The sequence below is a fragment of the Mobula hypostoma genome, chromosome 12 (assembly GCF_963921235.1).
Source record: "Mobula hypostoma chromosome 12, sMobHyp1.1, whole genome shotgun sequence".
Taxonomy (NCBI): Eukaryota; Metazoa; Chordata; class Chondrichthyes; order Myliobatiformes; family Myliobatidae; genus Mobula; species Mobula hypostoma.
In genome coordinates, this window is record NC_086108.1 from 81,755,232 (window position 1) to 81,774,920 (window position 19,689).

The 19,689-nt window shown below is 39.7% G+C and overlaps 1 protein-coding gene across 5 annotated transcripts in view; it reads left to right on the plus strand.

Annotated features, from left to right (window-relative positions):
* usp24 (ubiquitin specific peptidase 24) overlaps positions 1–19,689 on the plus strand; it is a 262,902-nt gene that overhangs the window by 52,751 nt on the left and 190,462 nt on the right. For 3 of the 5 annotated variants that reach the window (XM_063064478.1, XM_063064479.1, XM_063064482.1), the window contains exons 4-12: positions 206–349; positions 2,666–2,788; positions 6,798–6,833; positions 10,971–11,036; positions 12,643–12,699; positions 14,275–14,340; positions 14,540–14,614; positions 16,376–16,534; positions 19,413–19,527. In XM_063064478.1, coding sequence (XP_062920548.1) covers positions 206–349; positions 2,666–2,788; positions 6,798–6,833; positions 10,971–11,036; positions 12,643–12,699; positions 14,275–14,340; positions 14,540–14,614; positions 16,376–16,534; positions 19,413–19,527 — 841 coding nt within the window. The remainder of the gene's footprint in view (positions 1–205; positions 350–2,665; positions 2,789–6,797; positions 6,834–10,970; positions 11,037–12,642; positions 12,700–14,274; positions 14,341–14,539; positions 14,615–16,375; positions 16,535–19,412; positions 19,528–19,689) is intronic. The other 2 variants (XM_063064481.1, XM_063064480.1) reach the window with 1 other exon arrangement.

Consider the following 19,689-nt stretch of genomic DNA (forward strand, 5'->3'; position numbering starts at 1 on the left):
ATAATCATTTGCTGTGTTTTCAGTATGTCACTTTTAATGATATAAAAGTACAGAAAATTGTAATAAACTATAATATTTTAAGCATTAGTCTAAAATTGGATTATGGACTCTTGAATTTATCAGTTGATTTATCACTCAAGTCTTATTAATTAGAGATTATAAATAATTGAGTTACTGATTCAGCTTTGCTTGATAATTTCTGCAGTTGTTAACTTCAAGTGCTGTGCATAAATGGGGCACTGAAATCCACGAGGGAATCTACAACATGGTCATGCTTTTAGTGGATCTGGTTGCAGCACGAGTCAAACAAGACCCAATTCCCATCAGCCTTATGGGAGTACTCACCATGGTAGGTTGCCATTTATACCATCAAGAACCACTATTCTCATATTCTCATTCAGTTATTTAGCAGATTGTCAGGAGGAGACAGAACCATCAAAGGGATCAGAGTAAATCAACTGAGCAGGCAATAAGTTGGCAGATGGAACATTATGTGGGAAAATGTGCGGTTATCTACTTTGGAAGGAAGCATAAAAAGAAAACAGAATTATTATTTAAGTGCTGGAATGCAAACCATCAAGTGCAAAGAAATCAAGGTCCTCAGTATATGAGCCACAGAAGGTTGGCATATAGCTACAGTAACTAGGAAAGCAGATAGAATTTTGGCCTTTATTAAAGTGGATAGTTTTGATGTAACATTTATAGGATGACAGTGAGACAGCACTAGGAGATCTGCTAACAGTTTTGGTCTCTGAACTTCAGGAAGGATGCATTTACAGTGGAAGCAGTGCAGAGAAGGTTCACTAGGTTGATTCCTAGGATGAAGGGTTTAGTGTACTGGTTTATTGTTTCACATGTACCAATACATGGTGAAAAGCTTTTGTTAAATTCTATTTATACAGATCATTTTTTTTTAAAGATTGTATTAAGCTAGTATAAGATAAAACAATAATAATGTAGAATAAAGTGTAAAAGCTACTGGTAAACTGCAGTGCATATAAAATATGAAGTGTAAGATCATAATGAAGTGGAATCCATCTTATCATGTGAGAGGTCTATTCAGGAGTCTGATAACAATGGGGCAGAAGCAGTCCTTGAGCCTGATGGTACATGCTTTCAGGCTTTTGTATCTTCTGCCCGCTGGGAGAAGGGAAAAGAGAGAATGCCTGGGTTGGGTGGAATTGGTGATTATTGTTGCCTGATTTACTGAGGCAGTGAGAAATAAAGAAAGTGGCAATGGAGGGGAGGCTGGTTCCTGTAACGTGCTGAGTTGTGTCCACAATTCTCTGCAGTTTCTTGTGGTCAATGTGCAGAGCAGTTGCCATGCCAAGCCATTACACATCCAGACAGAATGCCTTCTGTGGTGCATCAATAAAAATTAGTGATGGTCAACGGCGACATGCCAAATTCTTTTAGCCTCTTGAGGAAGTAGAGGCATTGGTGAGTTTATTTGGCCGTGACATTGACATGGTTGGACCAGTTCAGAGGACAGACCATTGATGTTCATACCAAGGAAATTGAAGCTCTTGGCCCTCTTAATCTCAGCACTATTTTTGTAGGCAAGAGTGTGCGCACTGCCTGCCCATTCTGAGGAATGATTTAGTAGGTTGGGTGTATGCTCATTGGAGTTTGGGAGACTGAGAGAAGATGTTAATTGAAATTTATAGGATTCTTAAGGGTTTTTAGAAGCCAAGAATATGCTTATGAACTAGGCAACATAGTTTTAGAATATTGGGACACATACTTAATACAAAGGTACAATATTTTTGAGTCCATGAAATTCTCTGCACCAGATCTATGGAGGTGGAGTTATTGTATACATTTAGGATGATAATTGGCAGATATTTGAACTATCAGCAAGTCAGAGATATGGGAGATGGGGCAGCGGGGTGGGGAGGGCAGTGCGAAGGGACATTGAAAATATTGGGTTAGCCATGATTTTCTTAAGTGTGTATAACAGGCCAGAGAGGCCTGATTATGTTGTTACATTTTGTAATGTAGAGAAAGCAGTGGTTTCTCAAGGATAATTCAGATCTGTAGATGGGTGGTGTGTTTAGGTCACACAGGTGGATGCAGAGAAGGAAAGTAATATGTAGGTGCGAGGCAAGAAGTTAAAGAAGGCACCAACCCAGAGGACACAGTCCTGAAATTTGCAGGTATTATCCCAGCTATGGTAAACCCATTTAATAAGCTCCAAAGCAAGTACATCAACTCTTCAGTTGAGATTTGCTTCAGTATTCAAGGCCCTACACCATTCATGGCCCTTGTATGTGTGGTAGATGTTCATGCAAGTAACATCAAAGGGTCATTATAGGTAATTTTTTTATTGCTGTGTATTTGTGTGCACCTGCACACATCCATGGAGGTGAAGGTCTGCAGTCTTCTCTATTACCTGAAGATGGTTCACTATGCACAGTAATCTGTGCACTCAAGAGTTAAATTCTCACAGCTCTTGAGTTTCAGTCATGAAAAACAAAGAAAAACCATTGCGAATTACAGCAAAGTCATGATGCTGATTAGGATATAAATTGAGAATTATTTTTGTACTTGGAATTAACCTTTTATTTACAAGTAATCTTTTATTTGCATAATAAAAAGTGACAGTGTATTGCATTTTAGTGATTTTATTGGATATTTTGCATTAAATCATTATTTGACTTTCCAGGCCTTCAATCCAGGTAATGAGTACCATTTCAAGAACCGTATGAAAATGTGCCAGAGAAATTGGGCAGATGTTTTTGGAGATGGCAAAATGTACGCCATCTCTCCACCAGCCAACTTGCAGAAGGTGAGTTGGGCAGCGAGGTAACTATACGTGGGTATGTTGAGCTTTGGAGTCATTGTATATAGTTAGAATGCCACTTGATTGCATTGTCGAGTCCAATATAAAATGTGGCATGACTTGTTGTTCTAACCATTTTTGGTTAATATTTATTTGTGTATCTCAGTTGTGATAAATCTTTGTGCTAAAATCATTTCAAGAGTTGTTTTTGGGTGCTTAACCAACCCAGATATAGACTGAACTCCCAAGACTACACATCCATGGTATGTTTCTTTTCATGTCTAGGCTTATTGTACAATTAAATTATGGCACGGGCAGGACAGAATCTGTTTATTAATGCACCATAAGAAATTATTCTTTTGGGAGAATTGACAGCAATATCTGGCATTGTTGAATAATTGTCCCTCAACTTCCTGTTCTCTCTCAGGGTCTCATTTATAATTTTTAAAATAATTGAAATCTGTGCTAACATAAACTACAAATACAGCTGTATGGATACCGTGTGTAGGATTGGGTTCATGCTGAACATTCAAACTGACTCTGTACATCAGCGAGGATGAGGTCTAATTTAGAATATTGTGGGTAGTTTGGGTCACCTACCTATATGAAAGATTTAAACAAAGTTGTAAAAGTACAGAGAAAATTTACAAGGATGTTGCTGGGTCTGGAGGACTTGAGTTATATGGAAAGATTGAATAGGTTAGGACTGTATTCCTTAGAATGTAGAAAATTGAGAGGAGATTTGATAGAGGTATTCAAAATTGTGTAGGGTATAGATAGGGTAAATGCAAGCAGGCTTTTTCTACTGAGGTTTGGTGGGACTACAACCAGAGGTCATGGGTTAAGGGTGAAAGCTGAAAAGTTTAAGAGGAACATGAGGGGAAACTTCTTTGTTCAGAGGGTCATGAGAGTGTGGAACGAGTTGCCAGCATAAGTAGTGCATGCCAGCTTGATTTCACAGTTTAAGAGAAGTTTGGATAGGTACGTGGATGGTAGATATATGGAGGGCTATGAGCAAGTCGATAGGAGTAGGCAGTTTAAATGGTTTTGGCATGGAATAGATGGGCCTGTACTTCTCTATAACTGTGTTTGCCACACTGGCTACAGGTTTTGTATCGGCTTGTTTTCACTTTGTATTTAACCCTTCATACAAATTTTTTAAAAATTATAAATTAAGAGTTGCCAGATAGAGTGAACATGAAGAGGATAGATCCAATAGTGGGAGAGTCTAGGACCACAGACTCAATAGAGATCTCTGAGAACAGAGATAAGGAGAAATTTCTTTAGCCAGAGGATGGTGAATCTGAGAATTCATCCCTCTGCACACAGCTCTGGAGGGTGTTTGGGTATATTTAAAGTGTAGCTTGATAGGTTCTTGATTAGTAAGGGCATCAAAGGTTACAGGGCAAAAGCAAGAGAATAGGGTTGAGTAGGAAAGTAAATCAGCCATGATTGAATGGCAGAGCAGACATAATGGGCTGAAATCCTGCTCCAATGTCTTATGGTCTTAAACTTAGGAGCTCCTGATATGGAGATATATTGCTGGTGCTTCATTGATGGTGAGTCTGAATTACAGAACTCCCTACCCAACAGCACCGAGGAAGTACCTTCATAGAAGGACTGCAGCAGTTCAAGAAGGTAACTCAACATTATTTTCTCAAGGGCACATAGAGATGGACAGTAATTGCTGATGTTGCCACTGCTGCTGACAGTAGAGAAGCTCACAAATTGTTTAATTTGTTTGATAAAGGTAGATGTAAGACATAAGTAAATCAGAACCAGGGATAAGCTACCTAACCCCCTGGAGCTTGTACATTATTCAACATGATCATGTGGGTCTCTGCTGGCCTCAACTCCTCTTCTGTCTCAGTTCCCCATACTCTTCAATTCTCTGATCTTTTAGAAAGGTATCTACTTCCACCCTAAGCATATATAATGATTAAGCTTCCAGAAATATACCCCATCTTCTGGAGTAGAGATTCACCACCCTCTGAAGTTTCCGACCATCCTTTTATCTTGTAGCTACAGTATATCCTCTTGTTTGGAACTCATGCATTAGTGAAAGCATCTCAACAATTACTGTCTCATGCCCTCTCAGTAAGTATCTTGTATGTCTCAGTAAGATCATCTGTCATTCTTCTAAAGTCTAGGAAATATAAACCCAAACTGTTCAGCTGTTTTTGATAGGAAAACCCTCTCATACAAAATATGTTACGTACCCCGTAACTGGGTTGCCAAACCAGCAGAAATGGATCACTCAGTTGGAGTCTGGATTACTAGAACTAACAAAGTTTTATTAAAGAAACAAGCAACACAGTAATCGAAAGGATAATAAATGCAACAGTTCAGCAATGATAAACACACATGTGCACAGAATTAAGATAACAGCATCAATCAAGCTCTATCGTTGTCTAAGGGTAAATGACCAAATTTCAAAGTGACTCAAAGTTCAGTCCAATTTAGTAGTTCAGTACGCAGTAATCGTTGCCATGGCGATGGACAACGTGGGGGGAGAGAGAGAGAGAACGGGAACAACTGATCACTCAGACACGGCTTCACTCACAGACCGGCGATCTGGCTCACAAGCAGCTTTTGGGCAGGTCCTTGGTGATGTCACCAGAGGTCACCGACTGTGACCCCTCCTCCAGATGCGGTCGACCCTCTGCAGTGAACCCGGCACCCAAGCAAGGGCGGACACACACCGGGTTCCCGCTGATCGTATCTTTCCACCCTGGAAGTTGTCCGGTACTCCCCACCGACTCGTGAGAGGCGCACCGCTTCCAGGGTCTCGTTACCTCGGGTGTCGTGTGTGTCCTGCCTTAGCGAACCGGTCCCTTTTTATCCCCCTGCTGGGGCATCGCCTGTCCACCACTTCAAACAGTTCAGGGTTCAAAGGGGGAGCCGCTCCGGACAGCTCTCTCTCCCTTTCCTTCATTACACATCTCCAGACGCTGCTCCATTGTTCCTTATCTCTCCTTCCCCTGAGGGCAGGTGGCAGACCACTTGCTGATGTCACTGATGCTAACCCAGGCCAGCAAACATCTTAATTTTATGTGTATTCTCGTCACAAATAAAATTAGCCCAGTCAATGTCCTTAGATAAAGATGAGCTTTGCTTATCACATGTTCATTGAAGCATACAATGAAATGTGTTGTGACTAGCACAATCTGAGGATGTGCCAGGAGCTGCCTGCAAGTGTTGCCATGCTTCTGTTGCCAACATAGCAGGGCAACACAACTTACTAACCTTAAACTTATGTCTTTGGAATGTGCGAGGAAACCAGAGCACCCAGAGGAAACCACATGGTCGCAGGAGAATGTGCAAACTTGTTACAGACAGCAGTGGGATTGTACCCAGATCACTGGTGCTGTTCTAGTGTTAAGCTAACCACTATGTTACCATACCTCCCTTCAGTGCTACTATAGCACTTTAGGTAAGGAGACCAAAGTGCTGTGCAGAAATCTAGAGGTGGCTTCACTACCACTGGCCGTGGATTTGAGGCCCAGAAGCAGCCTGTCCTGCGGTTGGAGGTCTGTTTGTGAGTGGGTGGTGGGTGAAGAGCTTGTTTTGCTGCTGTTGTCTTGTTTTGTTGTTGCTGTGGCTGTCGTTATTCTGTTCAACATTGGGCGTGAGTGTATGGCGACATCTGTGGGTTGCTTCCATCACAGTCTTGGGTAGTGATGGTTGGTATCGCAAGTAGAAGTGCATTTCACTGTATGTTTCGATGTGCCTGTGATAAATAAACCTGGACAAAGAAATGAATCTTCATTAGAAATAAATCTAAACAAAGCTTCAAACATGCCATTCATTTCCTTAACTATTTGTTGAATTTGCCTATTAACTACTAATGATTTATGCACCAGAATACCTAGACACAGTAACTGAGTTTAATATGTAGCCTATGAAACCAAATTTAGTTTTGTAAATTGATCACATCATTTGGTATACCTCTTTCTTGGAACCAATGGTTTATAATTATTAATAAATTTAATTTATTTTCATGATTATTTTACAGGAACCTCATGGCTGGCTGATAGATCTGGTTAATCGGGTAGGCATTCCATTCTGTTTGCTCTCTTCCCTTGCTTCTCAAATATGGAGGAACCTGATGGATAGTGTTGTAAATAATCTGGTGTGGGCATGGCTTCACTTATTGGGTATCGTTGTTGTGTTGTTGCCTGGTCTTGTTGCATTTCATTGTGCCTTGATGACACGCAGTGAGAGTGATTGTCTTGGATGCTTTTATTATGACTGCAAGACCCTGTTGGACATTGGTAATGCAGAATACTGTGAGTCTAATTCATTGGTGAGACTGGCGGGGGATCTGTGTTGCCTCAGTTGTGGCAAGGCCTAGGCCCAGGCCCAAGCCACGGGCTCACCTGTTGCAGTCGCCCAGGGGAGGAGATGTTGAGGTCGTGTGGAAGAGCCTTTGTGTAGCATGCTGGAATCTGCACTGGGTTGGGGTTGTCCCCTCCTGTAGGTGCTGCCTCCAGTGTTCACTCGATGGAAGATCAAACTGGACCAGGTCTACGGTCTTGCCACTGGAGGACTAAGGCTGTATTATATTTTTTCTTTGTGACTGTTTTCTGAAATCGTAGCCATATGTGCTATTTGTGTTATGTGCTGTTGGTAATGTGTGTTGCACCTTGGCCGGAGGAACACTGTTTTGTTTGTCTGTGTTCATATATGATTGAATGATAATTAAACTTGAACTCAGAAGTACTATACTAAAAGAGAAAGTGGAAGTGGAAAGGATTAGGGAGAAGATGGTGCATTTTTTGTTTAAATAGCATACTATAGGGATTGAAAAGAAAGAGTTCCAAATAAATCAAACTGAAGAGGCAGCACAGGTAAAAGACATAAGAAGAGCAATAGAACATACCATAACATTTTAAAGATGTATTAGATGAAGGGATGAAGTATACAGAATGAATGTTTAGCTATTAGCGATAGTGAAAAGTTATCATCTAAGATTCCTAATTTTTTTTTGACACTTTAAGGACTTGATGAAATTATAAATCTTTTGGTATCATGAGAAGCAAGTAGAATGAAAGAGCAGAGAAGGTTCAGCAGATATGCTGGGTCCAACTTTTTCAAATAACTCTTCATTTGTTGCCATTGTTTTATTTCTCATAGTCTAGAAAACAGCACAAAGGTTTAAAAAAACTGATGGTAAAGAGAACGCGAAAAAAAATAGAGATTGCTAAAGAAATTGGAGACAGTTTTGCTGATATATTTAAGTTCATTGGTTTAGATAATAAATAGAATATCTGAAGGAGTAAATTGGATTGAGAATAATAATTTTGCATTCCCAAAGGACCAATTTATTCATCAATTTATTGGAATTTTATTAGAGGATTACACATCCTGGAGTCATTGAAAGCAGCTTTTCTTCAACCTAATAGAGAATTTCAAACATCTACCAGCTAAATTAAAACCTGTTACGCTCGGGTTATGAGGCCATTAGGTATCAAAGTGTGGTGAGCTTGAGAAGGTGTCAGAATCAAATGGTTATCAGAAGAATCCCAAGGGAGTTCGGATGATTTTTTTTAATGAATAGTTTTAGCAAGCAGAATATTACCAAGGAGTATACCTGTTAATTCAAAACGGGGGGCAATGGTGTGCATCAGAATAAATATTTTTTCCCGGGACGCCTTGGTAAAATGAAAGTGGAGTGAAGAAATTTCAGCACTTCACCCTTACCAGACAAACAAGCATGAATAAGCTGTTTCTAACCATTCAGTAGCAATAGAACATCAATGTGATAGTGACATGAATTAGAATCTAAACTGTTTGCAACTGCAGTGGCACAGTTTGTCATTACTGGACGCTTCAAAGGCTTTTCCTACATGGAGTGTAAAGTGGAAATACTGAAGTTCCTGTTAGCCTCTTCCTCAGGCTGTTTGTTTAACAACAACCTCTTTGTAGTTGGGAAATTAGCATATTTCAGATACTGGCCAGGTATTTTCATTGGAAAAACTGCACTGAAAATGTTTCATTTTGTTATCAGAGGTGTTAAATAAGTCAGTACTGGCATATTGAGCTATGATTCTAGTTTACAAATATTCTGGTCCTTAAATTTTGCATATACAACAGATAGCAAATCTATTCAGTGAATATTTCCAAAAAAACATATGCAGTGGATTCTGGTTAATTGGGCCATCGGTTAATCGGGGCAGCTGCCCATTTTGGACAATTCCTAAAGAACAAAAAATAAGCCAAGAGAATAGCTAGGATTCCCCTTGTTTATTCGAGACACTAATTGGGACAAGAGGCTTTTTGCCGAGAATTTTCTAACGAGTGTTGATGAAGGGTCTCGGCCGGAAGCAACTGTTTACTTTCTTCCGTTGAAACTGCGTGACTTGCTGAGTTCTTCCAGCATTTTGTGTGTGTAACTAGTACCAGTTGCATGCACTTGTGTGGCCTTTAGAGATTATGCCTTGCTTAGAGTGATCAGTTTTTAAATAGTGAGTTACATGTTATCTTTATCACTGATAGTTGGCAAGAAGTGAGCAGTAAGACAATTAAGAATAGTTTTGTTCATTGCAGTTTCAAACATTCAGGCGTGGAGATGCCAGAAATAGGTGGGAGTGAAAAGAAATGATTTCACTATTTCAACAAGTTAAGAACTACATCAGTATCGACAATAATCTTGAATGCTATAATGAAAATTAAGATTTGGAGAATGTTCTAAAGCATTTATAAAGGCAATTCATTATCTACCCTAGGTGTCTGCACTGATTTTGTACATTTACAGTCAATTGTAAGAACACAGTAGATGAATTCCTGTTGATAACTATTAGAAACTAATGCACAGTCTTTTACTACTGTAGAGGTTTTGGTAGTGTTCTAATTCGTTCTGTATTTTGTTTAAATACGTAAATTGTTACTCAGTTAAACAGCAGTTTGTCTTTTCTATGCCTTTTAACTATTTCCATGAAACTTTGGCTAATTGGGATAGCCGCTTAATTGGGCCAAAATGTACTGGTCCAGATGTGTCCCAATTAACCGGAATCCGCTGTAGCTTAATTTTCCTTTTTTAATGTTTATGTTCCAGTGTTTATTTAATGATCTATAAAATATTTAAATATTTTAAAATAAAAATTGTGCCTTTTCCTTCCTGCTTTGCCATCTGTGGAAAGTCTTCAATCTAAATGGCAGCTCAGGCCACTTGATAACATCACTGTGATTGCATGCCAGGGGTTCCTTTCAGCTGATACCTGACAGCAACTGATGATGGAAAAATGGAAGTCTATGCCACATAGAGAGCTAGCTCTTTGTGGACACTTTTCTTGGAGGTGAGCAGCAAGTGCCATCTCTTTGCTGCTGGCCATTAGAATCCAGGCCAATGTTTTCAACTCGATTCCTATTAATAAAACCTGCTCACCGAATCACTTTCCAGTGTTTGATTGTGTTCCTAATCTACTTCAGTCATTGTTCATTGTGGTTCCATGCTAATATTGAATTAGAAAGCTTTGTTTAAAAATTAATAACATTCAGTCTAGAAGCATTTTGTTAGAAATGTTAACAATTGGCGTTGTATTAATTTCTCTTTGATGTTGTGCTGCTCAACATAATCTTTAAGTGTTTGACACCTTCCTTGAAACACCAGGATTTGTTTATCAGAATTTAATAATTTAAATATTTAGTCCCATTTTTAAAAATTAAGTTTTAGTAGTCAAAATATTTTTAGTTTAAAAATATTTAAACACCGTATATTTAGTGTTGGTAAAATATATTGAAGAAAATCTTGACTCTACTTTTTGCAGTCAAATAGTATCAAATGATATTAAGTTGTTTTCCTATATGGAGACAGGTCCAGGCGTAATTTTAAACCCTCACTGAACAAATTTACTGCAATCAATTTCTCTTTCCTTAACTAATATTATGAGCTTTGCTACAGGGTAGTATCTTTTGTAAAGTATATCCTTTCTATGTAGCATGGGATTGCCTAATGCAGTCTGAGCTGTATTGGCAATGGTAATAGGAAGAATAAAAGCTGGTAACATCCAGCAGAAAACCTTGGGTAAGTTCTGTGTTTGTCCAGCTCATTTAGTGTGTGACTCCTAGACATCACCATAGTACGATGTAATTGTTTACATTTAGAATCACTGATATGTATTTCATATTTTTATTATAAATCTAGATGTTGAACCAATTTAGATGCTGGTTTCATTTTATTTTCTAGTTTGGTGAAATGGGTGGATTTTCAGCAATCCAACTTAAACTTGGTGCAGAGGATATAGAAACTGCAGTAAGTATTTTCATAGCAGTAATTTGGGAATACTCTTTTTATTTACTTAGAGATACAGTTTGGAATAGGCCCTTCCAGCCCTTTGAGCTGCGCCACCCAGCCACGCTCATTTAACCCTAGCTTAATCATGGGAAAATTTACAATGAATAATTAACCTACTAACCTGTATGTCTTTGGACTGTGGGAGGAAACTGGAGCACCTGGGGAAGCCCAAGCATTCCACAGGGAGGATGTGCAAATTCCTCACAGATGACGACAGAATTGAAATCAGAACTTCAACTCGCCGAGCTCTAGTAGCGCTCCCTTTTTGCATACATATTTTATGTACAATTTAGTGCTGATCTTCTAATTGACTACCTGATTTTTTGATTATTAATAGTTTTGCATCACCTTTTTATCACTGTGTATTGCTCTATTTATTTTTTGCATAACATGTCCTTTATAAATCAGAGCATTGAGTATAGCAGTTGGGATGTAATGCTGAAATTGTATAGGGCATTGGTAAGGCCAAATTTGGAGTATTGTGTACAGTTCTGGTCACCGAATTATAGGAAAGATCTCAATAAAATTGAGAGAGTACAGAGGAGGTTTACTAATATGTTGCCTGGGTTTCATCTCCTAAGTTACAGAGAAAGGTTGAACAAGTTAGGTCTTTATTCTTTAGAGCGTAGAAGGTTGAGGGGGGACTTGATAGAGGTGTCTAAAATTATGAGGGGGATTGATAGAGTTGACATGGATAGGCTTTTTCCATTGAGAGTGGGGAAGATTCAAACAAGAGGACATGAGTTGAGAGTTAAAGGACGAAAATTTAGGGGTAACATGAGGGGGAACAACTTTACTCAGAGAGTGGTAGCTGTGTGGAACGAGCTTCCAGCAGAAGTGGTTGAGGCAGGTTCGATGTTGTTTAAAGTTAAATTGGATAGATATATGGACAGGAAAGGAATGGGCTGAGTGCAGGTCCGTGGGACTAGGTGAGAGTAAGAGTTCGGCACGGACTAGAAGGGCCGAGATGGCCTGTTTCCGTGCTGTATTTGTTATATGGTTATATGGTCAATCAGGATTTTTCAGTTTCAGTGTTACATGCCTTATCTGGAAGGGGATACTTTCATTCAGAAAGTAATGAGGCATGGGATCCAAGGAGACCTTGCTTTGTGGATCCAGATTTGGCTTGCCCACAGAAGTCAAAGGGTGGTAGTAGATGGTTCGTATTCTGCATGGAGATCAGTGACCAGTGGTGTTCCGTGAGATCTGCTCTGGGACCCCTCCTCTTTGTGATTTTTATAAATGACCTGGATAAAGAAGTAGAAGGTGGGTTAGTAAGTTTGCTGATGACACAAAGTTGGGGATGTTGTGGATAGTCTGGAGGGATGTCAGAGGTTACAGCGGGACATTGATAGGATGTAGAAATGGGATGAGAAGTGGCAGATGGAGTTCAACCTAGGTACAGTGGTTTGCAAAAGTTTGGGCACCCCTGGCCAAAATTTCTATTACTGTGAATAGCTAAGCGAGTAAAAGATGACCTGATTTCCAAAAGACATGAAGTTAAAGATGACACATTTCTTTAATATTTTAAGCAAGATTACTTTTTTATTTCCATCTTTTACAGTTTCAAAATAACAAAAAAGGAAAAGGGCCCGAAGCAAAAGTTTGGGCACCCTGCATGGTCAGTACTTAGTAACACCCCCTTTGGCAAGTATCACAGCTTGTAAACGCTTTCTGTAGCCAGCTAAAAGTCTTTCAATTCTTGTTTGGGGGATTTTCACCCATTCTTCCTTGCAAAAGGCTTCTAGTTCTGTGAGATTCTTGGTCCGTTTTGCATGCACTGCTCTTTTGAGGTCTAGCCACATATTTTCAATGATGTTTAGGTCAGGGGACTGTGAGGGCCATGGCAAAACCTTCAGCTTGCACCTCTTGAGGTCCATTGTGGATTTTGAGGTGTGTTTAGGATCATTATCCTGTTGTAGAAGCCATCCTCTTTTCATCTTCAGCTCTTTTACAGATGGTGTGATGTTTGCTTCCAGAATTTGCTGATATTTAATTGAATTCATTCTTCCCTGTACCAGTGAACTGTTCCCCCTGCCACTGGCTGCAACACAAGCCCAAAGCATGATCGATCCACCCCCGTGCTTAACAGTTGGAGAGGTGTTCTTATGAAATTCTGCACCCTTTGCTCATTGCGGCCCAAAAGTTCTATTTTAACTTCATCAGTCTACAGGACTTGTTTCCAAAATGCATCAGGCTTGTTTAGATGTTTCTTTGAACTTTTTGAATAGAACATTCACAGCTATTCACAGTAACAGAAATTTTGACTGGGGTGCCCAAACTTTTGCATGCCACTGTAAGTGTGAAGTGGTTCATTTTGTTAGGTCAAATTTGAAGACAGAATATAATATTAACAGTAAGACTCTTGGCATTGTGGAGGATCAGAGAGATCTTGGCGTCAGTGTCTACAGGACACTCAAAGCAGCTGCGCAGGTTGACATTGTTGTTAAGAAGGCATATGGGTGTGTTGGCCATCAACCATGGGAATGAGTTCAAGAACCGTGAAGTAATATTACAGTTATTTAAGACCTTGGTTAAACCACACTTAAAGTACTGTGTTCAGTTCTGGTCACCTCAGTGCAGGAAGGATGTGGATACTATTGGGAGAGTACAGAGGAAGTTAACAAGGATGTTGCCTGGATTGGAGAGCATGCCTTATGGAAATAGGTTGAGTAAACTTGGCTTTTTCTCCTTGGAGGATGAGAGGTGAATTGATAGAGGTTTATAAGACGATGAGAGGCATTGATCGTGTGGATAGCCAGAGGCTTATTTCTAGAGTTGAAATAACTAACATGAACAGGCATAGATTTAAGGTGCTTGCAAGTAGGTACAGGGGGGATGTCAGGGGTAAGTTTTTCTCACACAGTGGTGGGTGTGTGGAATGCACTACCAGTGATAGAGGCGGATACAATAGGGTCTTTTAAGAAACACTTAGATAGGTACATGGAGCTTAGAAAAGTAGAGGGCCATGCGGTAGGAAAATTCTAGGCAGTTCCTGGAGTAGGTTACGTGGTCGGCACAACTTTGTGGGCCTATGTTTTAAGGGGAAATACTGATTTTTTTTTAAATACATCTTCCCCAGACTCTAATTGCTGATACAGCTGTGAAGTTTGAAGCTATAAACTAATTGCATTACATGATTCCAGTTTCTTGTTAATGGACTTAATATTGTAACTATTTACTCTTTTTGTTTTAGGCTGTATCGGCACTGGTGCAGCCTTTGAGTGTCTGTGCTGAATATCTAAATCCCATGGTGGTGCAGGTAAGTACTGTTATGAAAGTCTTCAAACACAATAGTCAAGTCCAAAATGGAAATTGACCCATTGCAAATGAACAAAATGGAAATTACACCAACTTTTCATCGGGCTAATGTCCAAGACTAAATTCTAGGTATGATATTTGTTCTAGAGTAAACATTGTGGGTTTAACCTCCACTTCTTTCATATTTTTGTTTTTTGCAGCCCATGCTAGACCCTGTTATCGACAAAATGATTAGATATGTACAAAATTTAGAAGAAAAAGATCTGAAAGACAAGGTATTTTCATTAGAATTTTTGAACTGCCTTCTGTTTTAGCTTTGCCTAAGACTTTTGCACAGTGTTGTAATAATTTTATACATTGCACTGTACTGCTGCTGCAAAAAAAAATCTTGACTTATGTGAGTGGTGATAAGACTGATTCTGATGTAGTCTCTATTGTGAACTGAGAGTGGGAAGGGGGCAGGGAGAAGGGAATCATGGTTGGGAAAAGAGGAAGGGAGTGAGAAGCACCAGAGAGACATTTTGTAATGTTCGTTAAACCAATCAAATCAAACGACCTTGCCTGGTGCCTCAGGGCTGGGTGTGTCTGCGTCTGCACCTGCACCGCCCCCCACTTCTGGCACTCCTTTTCTGCCACCTGTCCCACACCAGTCCTGCAACATTCCACCCTTGGCATTCCCAGCATCCTTTGCTCCTGCCAACTTACAAGCTCTTTCCACTCCATGTTGGCAAATACAGTACTGTGCAGAAGTCTTGGGTACCCTAGAGAAATATATACCTAAGACCTTTGCACAGTACTGTATACTTGAGGTTTGTCTCTTTAACCTTATTGCATGTTGTGACTAAAATGGAAGCTGTAATTGGGGAATCACTTTATACTTTATTGTCGCCAAACAGTTGGTACTAGAACATACAATCATCACAACGATATTTGATTCTACGCTTCACACTCCCTGGATTACAAATATTAAATATTAAAAATAGTTAAAATTAGTAAATATTAAAAATTTAAATTATAAATCATAAATAGAAAATAGAAAAATGGGAAGTAAAGTAAAGAATCACACAGCAAGCCTTCAGGAGAGACAGTCCAGGGAGGTCCAAGAGAATCTCACCGTCCTGGTGTGACATTTTGTATTACTTCAACACAAAGATAACAATGAACAATTAATTGTTTCAATTGCTACAATCAGCAACTTAACTTCAACATTCTGAATATAGTCAGTTAAATTTACAGAATTACATATTTACAATATGTACAATGTTTACAATAATATTAGCAGAGCCTCTTTGAATATTAAATACTGATGTCTGTTCCAAAAGCCAGGCACCCAAAATATACCTCTTTGGTTTCAGTGTTGAGGGTGGTTCCATGAATGTACAACTACAGTGCCAAAATAAATGTCCACATCTAACTTTCATAATTCTCTATACTGGTGTCTGTGTAATTTTCCTCATAAAATAAGATGTGCATTGTTGGGTCAGTTAAGGATTATTCTGGGGTTATGAAATTCTGGATAGCATGATTATGGATCAACTAAAATGAGAATCAGTTTCAGAAAATAACGACACGTGATTTCCAGCATTTGCAAAACCTCGTGTTCATGAGATAAAAACTTTACACTATTTAACTTCCATCTGATACTTTGTGGCTAGTGGTGTGGGGCTTTCTCAGTCCCATGGAAGCTACATAGGGAAGCACAATGAATGAATGTTCCTTCTGTTATCACATTATTAAATGTGTATCCCTGCCACTTTCAGGACAGATACGTTTTGTCCTTCCCGCGCCCCCCCCCCCCTTTGTTGTTGCTATGTGGGAAGTCCAGATGTTCTTTTAGCATGCTTCTGAGAGGCAAAAGGTTGAATCTCTAGATTTAACTAGAGATTCAACTTCTGCCTTTCAGGAGCATACTAAAAGAACATATGGCTGCCGTTTTCCTGTCTGACAGTTTGCCACAAGGGTGTTCTTTCTCAGTATTTGCTGCCTTGTCAGATGTTTGTAAACTGTACAAGTGATTTTAAATTCCTGTCTTCTAGAGATTGGTGACCATTCCAGAACTTCTCTCTGCTATCAAACTTCTGTGCATGCGCTTTCAGCCTGCGTTGGTAACTGTGGTTGATGACCTCCGATTAGACATTCTCCTACGTATGCTGAAAACTCCTCACTTTAGTGCAAAAATGAACTCATTGAAGGAGGTAAATTAATCTTGTGCAAATATGTTTATCTTTGATGGCTCTTGGTCTTGTCTATTACTGAACAATGGCTGGAAGTTTGAACCACTGTTCGTGGTGATAAATTGACAAGTAATTCAACATTGGTCTTTGAAATTTGTACCTTTCTGTTAATTGCAAACCTTAACTACTATATACAGTATATGCCATTATTGTGCCTATTTGGTGATGACAATAAATACATTTTATAAACATAATGCACAGACTGCCAAATATTTGATCAAACGTAGGAAGACAATTGATAGTTAAATAGTCTGTTTAACTGGAGGCATCCCTTCAGATGCATTTAGGTCATTTAAGATGAGGCTTGGAAAATTCTCTCGCTCTAAGAGAAAGTGCACATAGTTTTCTAGATAGGGGGACTTCTCATATAAGGTATAAATCCCGTACTTTTGAAAGCAGGTTTAGCACAAGAAGTATGAGTTAACAGATTTGTCTTCTCAGTACTTATGCCTTCTATATTCTGATTTTAGAAACATAGAAAACCTACAGCACAGTACAGGCTCTTTGGTCCACAAAGCTGTGTGAACATGTCCTTACCTCAGAAATTACCCATAGCCCTCTATTTTTCTGAGCTCCATGTACCTGTCCAGGAGTCTCTTAAAAGACCCTATTGTATCTGCCTCCACCACTGTCGCCGGCAGCCCATTCCACGCACTCACCACTCTCTGCGTTTTTAAAAAAAAACTTACCCCTGACATCTCCTCTGTACCTACTTCCAAGCACCTTAAAACTGTGCCCTCTAATATTAGCCATTTCAGCCCTGGAAAAAAGCCTCTGACTGTCCACACGATCAATGCCTCTCATCACCTTATATACCTTTATCAAGTCACCTCTCATTCTCCGTCGCTCCAAGGAAAAAAGGCCGAATTCACTCAACCTATTCTCATAAGGCATGCTCCCCAATCCAGGCAACATCCTTGTTAATCTCCTCTGCACCCTTTCTATGGTTTCCACATCCTTCCTGTGGTGAGGTGACTAGAACTGAGCACAGTACTCCAAGTGTGGCCTGACCAGGGTCCTAAATAGCTGCAACATTACCTCTCGGCTCCTGAACTCAATCCCATGATTGGTGAAGGCCAATGCACTGTATGCTTGCTTAACCACAGAGTCAACCTGTGCAGAAGCTTTGAATGCCCTATGGACTAGGACCCTAAGATTCCTCTGATCCTCCACACTGCCAAGAGTCTTACCATTAATACTATATTCTGCCATCATATTTGATCTACCAAAATGAACCACCTCACACTTATCTGGATTGAACTCCATCTGCCAATTCTCAGCCCAGTTTTGCATCCTATCAATGTCCCGTTGTAACCTATGACAGCCCTCCATACTATCTACAACACCCCCAACCTTTGTGTCATCAGCAAATTTACTAACCCATCCCTCCACTTCCTCATCTAGGTCACTTATAAAAATCACGAAGAGCAGGGATCCCAGAACAGATTCCTGAGGCACACCACTGGTGACCAACCTCCGTGCAGAGTATGACCTGTCTACAACCACTCTTTGCCTTCTGTCGGCAAGCCAGATCTGGATCAACAAAGCAATGTCCCCTTAGATCCCATGCCTCCTTACTTTCTCAATAAGCCTTACATAGGGTACCTTATCAAATGCCTTGCTCAAATCCATGTACACTACATCTACTGCTCTACCTTCATCAATGTGTTTAGTCACATTCTTAAAAAAATTCAGTCAGTCTCGTAAGGCACGACCTGCATTTGACAAAGCCATGCTGACTATTCGTGATCATATTTTGCCTCTCCAAATGTTTATAAATCCTGCCTCTCAGGATCTTCTCCCTCAACTTACCAACCACTGAAGTAAGACTTACTGGTCTGTAATTTCCTGGGCTATTTCTACTCCCTTTCTTGAATAATGGAACAACATCCGCAACCCTGCAATCCTCTGGAACCTCTCCCGTCCCCACTGATGAAGCAAAGATCATTGCCAGAGGCTCAGTAATCTCCTCCCTTGCCTCCCACGGTAGCCTGGGGTACATCTCATCCGGTCCTGGTGACTTGTCCAACTTGATGCTTTCCAAAGCTCCAGGACATCCTCCCTCTTAATGTCTATATGCTCAAGCTTTTCAGTCTGCTGTAAGTCATCCCTAGAATCGTCAAGATCCTTTTCTGTAGTGAATACTGAAGCAAAGTATTTATTAAATACCTCTGCTATCTCCTCCGGTTCCATACACACTTTTCCACTGTCACACTTGATTGGTCCTGTTCTCTCACGTCTTATCCTCTTGCCCTTCACATATTTGTAGAATGCGTTAGGGTTTTCCTTAATCCTGTCTGCCAAGGCCTTCTCATGACCCCTTCTGGCTCTCCTAATTTCTTAAGCTCCTTCCTGCTAGCCTTATAATTTTCTAGATCTCTATCATTACCTAATTTTTTGAACCTTTTGTAAGCTCTTTTCCCCTTGACTAGATTTACACCAGCCTTTGTACATCACAGTTCCTGTACCCTACAATTCTTTCCCTGTCTTATTGGAACATAATCTATGCACAACCCCAGGCAAATATCCCCTGAACGTTTGCCTCATTTCTTCTGTACATTTCTACATTTTTGTCAACAAAAATAAGTGTTTCTCATTTTATCAATGAGAATCACCAAATTGCCTATTGGTATATTATTGGAATTTGTACTTCATTGATATTTATGTAGATTAATGCTCACAAACTAGCAGTAGAATTGATATTAAATAACAATGCAGCATGATTTTTGTCTGCCTCTTGAGGCGCTGTTTAATTTTTGACCCCTTCTATCAACAGAAAAAGTTATTTGGAGAAAATTTTATTCAGAAATGACCTGTTTATTTTTAATTTATCCTTTAGGTTACTAAATTGATTGAGGACAGTACCTTATCAAAGTCCGTGAAGAATGCAATTGATACAGACAGATTATTGGACTGGCTAGTGGAAAACTCTGTACTATCAATAGCACTTGAAGGTACAACAGATTTAACTGTTTACTATAATGACAAATTAGACCAGGGGTTCCCAACCTGGGGTTCCACAGACTCCTTGATTAATGGTAGGGGTTCATGGCATAAAAAGGTTAGGAAATCCTGATTTAGAGGGATGATCAACTTCCAGGCACTGCTCCAACTCC